Source organism: Stigmatopora argus, chromosome 7 (genome assembly GCF_051989625.1).
Source record: "Stigmatopora argus isolate UIUO_Sarg chromosome 7, RoL_Sarg_1.0, whole genome shotgun sequence".
Classification (NCBI taxonomy): domain Eukaryota; kingdom Metazoa; phylum Chordata; class Actinopteri; order Syngnathiformes; family Syngnathidae; genus Stigmatopora; species Stigmatopora argus.
The window spans coordinates 11,454,417-11,465,991 of NC_135393.1; the positions used below are offsets into that span (position 1 = coordinate 11,454,417).

Genomic DNA, 11,575 nt, shown 5'->3' on the forward strand with positions numbered 1-11,575 from the left:
TTTATTCATTTACTAATTAATGTATTATTTATCTATTAATTTATTTATTACTATTATTGATTATTTATCTATTAATTTAGTTATTACTATTATTGATTATTTATTATTTTTATCATTTATCTGTTCACTTGTTTGTTTGTCGTTATTTGTGCACTTCCCTACTCATTTATGTTTTTGACTACTTATATATTTATTGATATTTTATGCATTACATATTTATTTATCTGTTTGTGGCCTATGGTTATTTGTGCACTTTGTGGTGAAGTTTTAAATCTCATTATACTTACAATTAAAGCATTCACTTTCTCAAGTACGGGATGAAAAAAGTTTAATCTAATCTAAAGTATTTCACTTAGATGGAGTTTGGACTTGACTTGGTTGATGATGACGTACCTTTGTAAGCACGCTTGAATGCAGAGTTTGTCGAGACCGAAGCGTCTTTTTCACTTTTGTGTGCTATCCCATTGTTCTGGTAGGTTCGGGGTCATTTTTAGCAGAGGCGGTGGGCGCCTCCTGCTCGGCGACCGCCGTGAAAACACGGCCGTGAGGTTTGGCGGAGGATATCAGCGGAAATGTCAGGCGAGGGAACTTTCTCGTTTTGCGCTTGATGATCAGTCTCTTGCGCGATCTTACTGTCTTTTTGATCTTATGGCCCACTGAATGATGCTTGGAGACCACCTTGCTGTGTTTCGGCTTGATCTTATGCTTAAGTTTTTTCTTGCGCCCTGCTTCTGTTGCCTCTTTTGTTCCCTTCCGTTCAACTTTGTCTTCTTTTTCGTCCGAGTGCCCTGTTGGATTATTTTTGCTATTCTTTTTCTCTACCTTGACATGTCCAGGGAAGAGTCCGTCCATTAGGCCTTTGGCCGCTGCCCTTGCCAGTACTTCCTGAATGCTGATTGGATCTGCCTGGAAAGGCATGAATTTAAGGTGAAGGTCATTCCAAAAAAATGTAACTGGACATATAAAGCAAAGCTATGAAGAGGCTACAAAGACACTTGTTTTTGCTCTAGTCTGCAGAGTCAAGAACATCATAGGGGACCCTTACAACCCTGGTCACAATCTGTTCCAGCTGCTGCCCTCTGGCAGACGCTATAGGTCCCACAAAGCACGGACAAATAGGCTTAAGGACAGTTTTTTTCCCCACATCCATCAGAAATCTAAACTCGCGCTAACATAACACACATTCCCTTCTGCGGTAATATGAACAGATGTTTGGGTGGTGATCTGCCTCCTACTAGCTGACTGAAGTAAGGTAAGTGGAAGACAGTGAGAGGTAAGCGAGAGGTAAGCGACCTGTATCCACAACAGCAGAATGCCAAATTACAAGTCCGTAACTTACACTTATTTAGGTATTTTGCCGAGTAAACGTAGCTTATGGAGAAGCACCATCAATTTCGTCACACGCAGTTTCTGCATGTGATGACAAGTAGGCTTTTTGTGTTGTGATAATGACGACAGGGCCTATGTCCGATTATTATTATTATTATTATTATTTTGAACCCACAGTGACAAATTTCAAGTATGGCCAGTGTAACATCTGTAGTCAGCACAATATTAAAGCTTGTCTCAGTATGTTGTTATTAAACGCTTCAAATCCAGTTCTCCATTGGGTTTGGAAAAATGCCCTTTTTTTCTATCGTGGATGCAAATGAAAACTTCCATGATTGTTATTTCAAGCTGCCATTTGTGCATTTTCTTTAAACTTGTGTGGCTTGCATGAACTGAACCAAAATCCTATTTTATTACTCCAAAATTTTCCTCTCAGGATTGCATGAAAAAAATGTAATGAAACTCTTAGGACACAATGGCCAATTTTACATTATGAGTTTTATAATATATTTCAAAATGTCTCATTGGCAGTTTAAATTCAACTACAAAACAATTTAAAATACTTCTGACAAAGCTCCTCACTTAAAATGTATCTTCATATTATAATATCTGTAAATTACGTATGTATAGTTCACATATGCATGTGCATACACTTTTTAATGATCTATAAATCTTCATCTGTTTACTTCTGGAAAGCTAGAATAACGCAATCTTATCATTTTGAACGTGATGAAACATCATTCCTGATCCTGTCTGACATATTTGATGTATTAATGTTCAAATTGTGTTATTGCTTTGCCATTCTGCAGCATTTCATTGAGATGTGAAAGAGACAGAGATGCTGTGTACTGCAAAGATGTCTAACCTTCCTTCAAAATAAGACTAACAAGTGTGTCACTCAAGTGCACGCTTCGTCTGGCATCTATTCACTTTACTGTTTACCTGTCGACACAAACCGGCCAAAAAGCATCCGTTGGTGAGCGGAGAGGGCTCCAGCTTGAAGTACTTGTTGCTTGTCATGTCTCCTGATTGATTCTCTTCTGGAAAAATGGGTTTCTTCACCCTGAGGGACCAACACAGCCACCCGCAGTCATGTAAAAGGTACACATAGTTATGTTCAGTGTCCTCATCTCCATCACATTTGCTTTAGTGCCTCAGAGAAAATCTATTATTAAAGTGACTGCCCCATTAGTTTCAGTTTAAATGCATGGCGAACAGTTTTCCATGGAAGGCAAAATCCCAAAGCTTTTTTAAGGGAATTGAAAAAGTGATTGTCAGAAAAGATACCTGCATTCAAAGTGTGATAACTGAATTAAGCTTAATTGAAGTTGTCTCGCTCCTTATTTTGACTATTTTATTGTTCATTTTAGCTCAGAACTGATTTTTTTTTCCTTAACAATGGTGATTTTAAACAACGCAAGCAAACCATTTTTGGTGGTAGAGCCACCTCATCTTGTGTTTACCTGAACGGCAGCAGTTTGGAAGTTGTGCATGCCTTTTCCAACACTTTATTTACCAGCAGCTCATTTTCCTCACTGTATACTGAACGCGTGCAGTAAAGAACAGTCTGAACCTGTGGGACTTGTAAACAAACAACATTACAAACTAGTAGAACTAGAAGTAAACAATGCATTCAATGATGTTTTGAGCATTTAAAACAATCAAGTTGTGTTATCTCCGCTCTTGTTTATCCTCTATGTCCGCTGCCCAGGTTTTATTGGCCCACAGTAAAAAAAATGAAATTACCAATAAATATGTTCCACCCAAGAAGCTTAAATTCAGCCTCTACTCTGTTGCACTTCTCAGCTTTAACACTAGATAGAACCAGTCAGTCAAACAGTGCCACTACATTAATTCAGCAGTCAAAATCTGACTTGTTAAAAGTAATATAGGAATTAGTATTTTGTTTTGCAATTGTTTTACAACAATTCAAAACCCTGATGTTAAAAGGTCAGTTAGTGGTATTTAGCCAACTAAAAATATCTTGAATCTGTCACCGATAACAAACTGCACTTTGAGACAAAAAAAAAAAAAAAAACGAACAAAAAAGCAAGCAATCTGCTGTAATATGAAAACTGTCTACTTTTAATATTTACAAGACCATGATGGCCATATTTTCCCATGCTCGAACTGAATCTGCTTTGTTTGAAAGTTATCACTAAAAAACAAAAATGGCTTTAACCAAATGGTCAACAAGTTTTATGGGGAGAGAGTCTCACAATCCTTGTATGTCAAACATCTACAAAGGTTAGCCTATTCCATCATGGGAGATTTTTTTTTCCTCATCCCTCAAACGGGGTGTTCTAGCTGGCCCCACCAGGTCAGAGGTATCAGGTATCTGCCAGCAAATCCAGTTGCCACAACAACAATTTTGCTCCAGAAGCTATTAGCAATTGACAGAAATACAAATGCAATATAACTTGCATGATATAAATGCCATACTATGTATACTCACTTTGTCTTGCTCTATGTTTTGTCCCATCTTGATTAATAAAATATGAGGAAACACTCCTTATAAAGTAATAAACTGAATTTACCCAGAAAAAATAAAGAATATTCAGAATCTGAATCCATCAAACATGCTGACACACAACCAGCCTCAGCCCAAACTGCAGAAATTATTCCGTTTTAAATAATTTTAAAAAAACTCAATAAAAATGTAGACATCAGCAAATGCAGCAGTCAACAGAATACTACTCCAGTGTGGATTTAATACGTATTCTGCAAGCTGGCTGCTTGTTGAAAGCATATGCATATCATCCATCTTTATAGAGTCTGAAGTGATGTGACTGCAACGCCCATAATTCCAGGTTAGACAAGACTGTTTTCCAGGTTTCTGTGTGTGTGTGTGCACTCACAGGTTAAGGTATGGCTCAATAATTTAGCCTGCTGAGTCGTAAGTTGCTTCATTTTGCTCTGGGACACTGAACCGTGAGAGAGATCCTGTAGCAGATTCCAGTCTGTCAAGAAAAGGAACGAAAAATGATGACAATAAAAGTCCTGCGTTTGACAGTATACACTTCAAGAACTCAAAATCTTAGCAAGAATTTGTCTAATTTTGAGTCATTTTTAAAATAAGACACAATTTGTAAAACAAATGTTATCCTATTTTGTATGATGCATCTGGTTAAGACAGAAAATGTATTTTGTTTTGACATATATGGCCATCAAAACAAGCATTTTTTTCATCCGTGATGAACATTTTCGAGTTATTTTAAGAAAAATGTATATCCGCCTTGAATGATGAGCAATGTGTTCTAATATTTGAATTAAATGACTGGTATGGAGACTACTGTGGGACTCTATATTGCAGCACAAGATTCAAATTTCTTTCCTCATGAGTCATCACGCACCTCCATGTTCATGAAAAATGGTATCCACAGGATCACTAAGCGCAGTCGATGAGCACTGAGGAAACACCACGATGACCTTTAAACACTCATCGGTGAAATCCCGCTCATCCAGACTGAAGAGCGTGTCGGGCAGGAAGCGCACATCTACAGGGTTTGAGCCTCATGTCAACATGTTCCTTATCATTTAAAATACGCCTTCTACTTTATTTTTAACTGACTTTTTAAATCAATTTCTTTCAGCAGCTCCTGTAGCTCATTAAGCTGTGATGCAGTGAGGTCAGCGCTACACACCAATACGCCGGATGATCTTTCAGCCGCCGCGGTGGCCACGTGGGCCACGGTCAGAGCTGAGAACGATCCTGCTACCAAGACATCAGCATTGTCCAGCAAGAGGGGCCGCAGGGCGCTAACCGCCAAGCACGTGCTTCTATCCTGGTGGAGGTCAACCAACAATACAGTGAGTCGAAATGCTCAATATGTCTTTTTTGGGGGGGATAATAGCAAAGCAAAACTTCCAACATGCATGTTATCGCCTTCTTGTGTCAACAAAACTTTGGTACAGATCTCGTTCCCCGTTTTACAACCTTTTCACACACTTCCGCCTCCAAATTCTACCACCCCAAAAGTTCACGATTTCCCTTAAAACTAATGTTATTTAACAACAAAATTGCCCCATTTATTTCCAATGGCACATTTAATCTACCGTATTTTTTGCACTTTTTGGCACACCTTAAATGAATAGCCTATCTTAAAATTGATTTTATATATAAGACGCACTGAATTATAAGATGCAGTATTAGTAGTAGAAGTAGTAGTAGTAGAAGAAGTAATAGTAGTAGTAGTAGTAGAAGAAGTAATAGTAGTAGTAGTAGTAGTAGTAGTAGTAGAAGCAGTAGTAGTAGTAAAAGAAGTAATAGTAGTAGTAGGAGGAGATTTATCTCATACATCCCCTAGATGGAGCTTTAATAGTAACAATAGTAGTTAGTAATGGTTAGTTGTGTTATACATTAACTAGATGGAGCTATGTTAAAGTGAACTTCATACAATGATTAAGCAATATTCATCCATATATACGATGCGTCGCATTATAAGGTGCACTGCTGGCTTTTGAGAAAATGTTAATTACGCCTTTTAGCGCAGAAAATAACATAATACATTGACATTCCTTATTTAATTCCCATATTAAATCTATCTATTTTAAATCTAATGCGCATTTGATCCGTACAACACATTATTTAAAGCCTACTAACTTTTGTGTAAAATGCCTTGCACAATATGTGGCACATTTCCTTGAGCTATGATGCAGCTATAGTTAATTACATGATTAAGTTAGACATTAATCTTCAACCCACATTCGGGTAAAAACTAATGAATTTTTATTTCGGAGAATCGGGAATGTAGCTCAAACGCCACCACGGCATTAGAGAAAGTTAAAGAGGGCTCCCGCATCTGTAATTGTGCCAAAATCAACATTACGTGATTACAATATATATAATACATTACAATTTATCCCAAAATTTGCAATTTCTAATACAATAAGTTCTATTAATATAAGTTTTCAAAACTTCCCACAAATAAATCCCATCAAGTAATACGTTAAATTAAAGGTTTTCATTTGGGCTTTCCGCATCAGTGAGTCATTTTATCAATACAGAGCAAAAATCCACCAAATGAGGTCTCTAAAGCTCATTTATCCTTGCCTTATGGTATAATGACACATGTTTATCGCACACAAATATACGCTATTACCTGTACGTTAAGCATGTGAGTAGCAGTGAGGTGTCTGATTTGTGGAAAAGCCAGCCACTTTTGGGGTAGGATCAGCGTATCGAAACAAAGGGGGTCTCTGCTGAATGTGGATTCACAGACTTCTTTCATGTGGTCCACCCCAGACATCCCGCTGAGCCGCAACCTCTCACACACTTCCTCCACACTGTTCAAAATCAAAAGAAATTTGGCTATTAATTTCATTTTGGTTCAACTTGACGCGTGAATCAGACAGCGAAGTCAGCTTGGACCTGGTTTTGCGAGTGCTGACCCATGCATAAGAAGGAAGACGTCCTGCTTGCTGTTGCTTGCTTCTCACAGTCTCAGGCAGGAAGCCGGAAGCACTGCGGAGGCTGTGTTTGACCCTGTAGCGGGCTAGAGAGGCCGCCAGCTTGGTTTTATACCTGACACACACACCACCCCGTACACTGAACATTTGAGACCCGTTTTTCTAGTCATCGTATATGAAGGTGTCAATGGACTCGTACTTGCTTAGCATGCTCTCCAGGTCTCTTACATCTTGCTGAGGCGCCCCTTTATTTGTTCTAACCTCGCGCGGTGAGAAGCTTCGATCCCGGAGGTTGCACAGCATCACCATTGCGAGTGGCAGTAGGTGACCGGGCTGAAAATAGGTGATCATTTAGTTGTTGTTTTTCACTTTTGCATAATCTGGACTCAGACATAAAAGCGTATAATGCAATGAAATACAGTACTTAGTAGTCACTACAGGAGAATTGTTATCAGTAGGTTTCGTAGTATGTTTCACCGAAACATGATAGTAGAAGAGATTTGAAGCCAATGGAAGCCAGTATATATGTATATTTCTTTTTTCCAAAAATATGTATAAACTCTCACTTCAGAAACTTTCAGTCCAATTCTTTTTTTCCACAAAAATATATATAAATAAACTCTCACCTCAGAAACTTTCAATCCATTTTTTTTTCAAAAATATGTACAAATAAACTCTCACCTCAGAAACTTTCAGTCCAATTATTTTTTTTTCACAAAAATATATATAAATAAACTCTCACCTCAGAAACTTTCAATCCAATTTTTTTTTCAAAAATATGTACAAATAAACTCTCACCTCAGAAACTTTCAGTCCAATTATTTTTCCCCAAAAAATATATGTAAATAAACTCATCTCAGAAACTTTCAGTCCAATTTTTTTCCCTAAAAAAAAAATATAAATAAACTCTCACTTCAGAAACTTTCAGTCCAATGTTTACAGTTTTTGAGCATATTATAGCTCTCATCTGTTGAATGTAGTACTACTCTGAGCAGTAGGTAGTAGTGCCAATTTTCCAATAAGTGATCAAAACAAGGATCAAAAGCCAGTTAATTTGAATAAAGGCTATGTGAAAAACTTTAGAAAGGCCATATTCTCATATTCTATGGTTTTGAATTTACACAAATTTGAAAGACATGCTGACTTTGCTGATTGTGATCGTAGTTCATTTTCTAAACTTTACCTCTATGGTGAGGTTGGTTGCCACTTTTATGGCACTAGCGGAATGACCCGTCAGCTTGTTAGGCGTGTTTCACTCCACACTCAACGCAGTGATTTGCATTCACACACATTTCCTGTGTGTTTGTGTGTGGGTGTGTCATCCCATGTTTTATTGTGTCATTTACAGACTTCCACTTGCGTCCAATGCATCATTTGGCCACTATAACCGGGCACTCTATATGCGCAGATCTGAATACAAATGGCTTCTTACATCCGCACTTTTTCCCTCATTCCCCCCTTTTCTGTTTGTATAGAAGCATATGGATGGAGAACGACCACACTAGACTATCTTATGAGGCAGTTTAATAGCCCGTGAGAGTGTTGTTAAATTTGTTTTTTGGACTCGGAACTTTTGTCACACAGGATGGGACTCACAATATGCTGCGATGTGTGAAAGCGACTGTCCATCATTATTTCTTCCAATAATTCTTGGTCTAGAAAACAATACGGTTACATTTAAGTCGTATTATCGAGGTCCAACACAAGAGGTAGAGCTAGTGAATATTATATTGTTGAAAAAAAATTGTTGTTGGGGAAAAAAGTGTTACTTGAGGCCACAACCAGTGTATTTGTTTTCAATTGACTTTCATTAATTTAGCTGTCATGATTGTGTGAATCAATAAATGTATTCAAAATTATATAAACTCATCCAAAAATACAATAATCATTAATAATTGCAAAATGTTAATATTTACGTTTTTTTTTAAATATTTTAAATATAATTGTCACTTTAACTCTCAAGGGTCAAAGGTCTTAAACATCAAAAAAATTATAATAATAAATGACCATAAATATTAATTTGCCTAATAAATATTTACGTTTTTTTTTTTAATATTCTAAATAAAATTGTCACTTTAACTCTCAAGGGTCAAAGGTCTTAAATTTAAAAAAAATTTTTTTTATAAATGACCAAAAATATTCATTTGCCTAATAAATATTTACGTTTTTCAAAAAATATTTTAAATAAAATTGTCACTTTAACTCTCAAGGGTCAAAGGTCTTAAATGTCAAAAAATAAATAAATAATAATTATAATAATAAATGACAAAAAATAGTCATTTGTCTAATAAATGGATAAAGGATTTAGTCAATAATGTAAGTAATGTAGATTTGGTTAAAGTTAAATGACAGAATACAGTTATTTGATACTGACATACATTTGAGGGTGCTGAAGACCAGCTGCAAGGCTTGTCGTGCAGTGGCTTTGTCTCCGCTCTTCGGCAGTGGCGCCATGTCAGTCTTCTTTTCATAATGCACATACTGATGCCGAGTTGTTTTTTCTGCAAGTAAGTGTTGGAAAATGGCCGCCGCCTGCAGGAAGGCTTGGTCTGACGGAAGAGGGATGTCATTCGCAGGAATATCTGGGGGGAAAAATATGAAGGTCGAGAATCAAACAGATAAAATGTGGTGATAGTACCGTAAATTTTGGACCTCATCTGAGTGAACTGCATATTTTGCAAGAAAACTGTTGTGTCATATAAGTTGCAATTGACTGTAAACTGCGTTCAGTTAAATTTAAAGTTAGGCTTTTGTACGATAAGGAAAGCTTGAGTTGGGTAATCCTTTAAAGACAATTATACTCCAATACTAGCGCCAAATCCTGTTTTATCTTCACTCAGATCTTCACATCGGCAAAAGTCCTAAATGTCTGAAATTTGTGTACCTCAAACAACATCCGGTTTACGAAATCTAATATAACGACTTTAATCTTGTAGTTTTACAGCTTTTTTTCTAGTAGTATTACTTATTAAAGTAGCTTTATGCTGATGCATCAACAAAAGTTTAGCTCGTGAAATTAAACATCTTCTGGTTAACTAAAAATGAACAATAAAGAGACTTTAATCTTGTAAGTAGAATAATAACAGTATATGATTTTAACCCAGTAGTATTACAATATTCAGACTTTGTTCTATATTGTGACTTTAAACTTATAATATTGACTTCTTTTTTAATACTACAACATAAGACTAAATTCTCTAATATTTCAACTTTAATCTAATCTTTTGACTATTTTCGGTCCAATTTTTTTCTTTCTTTCTTTCTTTGGACTTTTGTTGACTATTTCTAACAATTGATGTCACGACAATGAGAAAATATACTTCATCATTCAAACTACTGACTTTGCAGGGTTAAAAGCAGGAGGAAAAAAACAGTGTGAAAATTACACCCCATTTAAATCCCAAATTTACCACGGCAACATTAATTACTACCTGGTGGAAGAGGTCGAGAGGTGATTGCTTCCTTGTCTTCCATTAACTGTTGATGTGAGTTGACTTCCTCTACTTTTCCCCTCCTGGCTTCAGCCATGTAAGTAACAAACATACAATTGTGCAATGTAACTTTGAGATGTAAAGCACTTCTGTGGACCTTTTTCCACTTAGTAATCCTAAACTCTTGAGCCGATGGAGCGATTACAAGTATTGTTTGTCAAGTGAGTGAATAATCCGCCTCTGGTTGTTTGTGAGTGTGCAACCTAGGCTGCGGGCTGATGAAGATAATTAGGCTCTTGCAGTTGCAATCAAACACCTGCATGGAAAAGGGGGACATGAATAAGTAATGGTTAGCAAGCCACCTCTCTGTGACTTGTTTCAGTCATCTCTGACACACATTGTATCAAATGCATGACTCCACTATAAAGGTTGAATTCCGAATAGCACTTATTCCTGAATGTAGTTGATTAATTTGCTAAACAGGACATTTGTGGCTTCAATCAGCTTTTCACAGCCATTGCTTCCAATGGAACAACAACAAAACTCCAAATGAATGTGTATGTCTGAATAGGAATAATGACTGAATAGCAATGGGTAAGGAAAAGGTTTCGGTCGGGGAGAAAATGCTACAATAGATTAGTGTAATCTGCATAAGTAATGACGAGCTATTTTTAATATCCTTTTTCATCCGCAGGCTTCCTCTTTGCTGATATATATATAAATACATACATTATATTATATATATATATAAATAAATAAATATATATATACACACATATATATACACATATATATACACATACATATATATACACATATATATATATATACATATATATACACATATATATACATATATATACATATATATATATATATACATACGCACGTGCACACGCGCGCACACACACACACACACATATATATATATATATATATATATATATATATATATATATATATATATATATATATATATATATATATATATACGCACATATACACATACATACACATCTATATATGTATGTATATGTGTACATGTGTATATATGTATGTTTGATTTTTGATAATGTTGATATAAATAACAAAAAAATTACTGCTACCTTCTGTAAAAGTGTCTTTTATTAATGGCATTCACTGTTCATGTCCTCTCGATCAGGTATCAAATAGGATAGATGCTACCACCTACTGTCCACATTTTTGCAGCACATCTCAAATATGTGTGTGCGCGCGCGTTTTTTCCCCCTTTCTTTAAAAGCCAAAGCACATCCATTATCTAATTTCTATGACCTACCTACTTTGATTTCTGCTTTTGGTGATGTGCTGTAGTACTGTCTGGGCCTCAAACAAACTTAGTAGTTTAAATGCATTCTCTGTCCATGTGTAAATTTTCTCAGACTGTT

General features: G+C 36.1%; 1 protein-coding gene across 1 annotated transcript; it reads right to left on the reverse strand.

Annotated features, from left to right (window-relative positions):
• Positions 1–140: 140 nt before the first annotated feature.
• Positions 141–9,260, reverse strand: LOC144076887 (putative methyltransferase NSUN7). Its single transcript, XM_077604237.1, has 11 exons — positions 9,117–9,260; positions 8,335–8,393; positions 6,938–7,071; positions 6,701–6,853; positions 6,432–6,615; positions 4,901–5,114; positions 4,683–4,826; positions 4,188–4,289; positions 2,793–2,910; positions 2,272–2,392; positions 141–906 (listed from the first exon to the last, which is right to left on the reverse strand). The coding sequence occupies exons 1-11, from the start codon at positions 9,190–9,192 to the stop codon at positions 457–459; spliced, it is 1,755 nt and encodes a 584-aa protein (XP_077460363.1). The 5' UTR covers positions 9,193–9,260; the 3' UTR covers positions 141–456.
• Positions 9,261–11,575: the final 2,315 nt, after the last annotated feature.

Coding starts and splice junctions, on each gene's coding strand:
- LOC144076887 (XM_077604237.1), bottom strand. CDS start 9,192: ATGGCGCCACTGCCGAAGAGCGGAGACAAAGCCACTGCACGACAAGCC. Junction 4,827..4,900: donor GAAAGAAATTGATTTAAAAA/GTCAGTTAAAAA, acceptor CAAACCCTGTAG/ATGTGCGCTTCCTGCCCGAC. Junction 2,911..4,187: donor ATTGAGCCATACCTTAACCT/GTGAGTGCACAC, acceptor TTTGTTTACAAG/TCCCACAGGTTCAGACTGTT.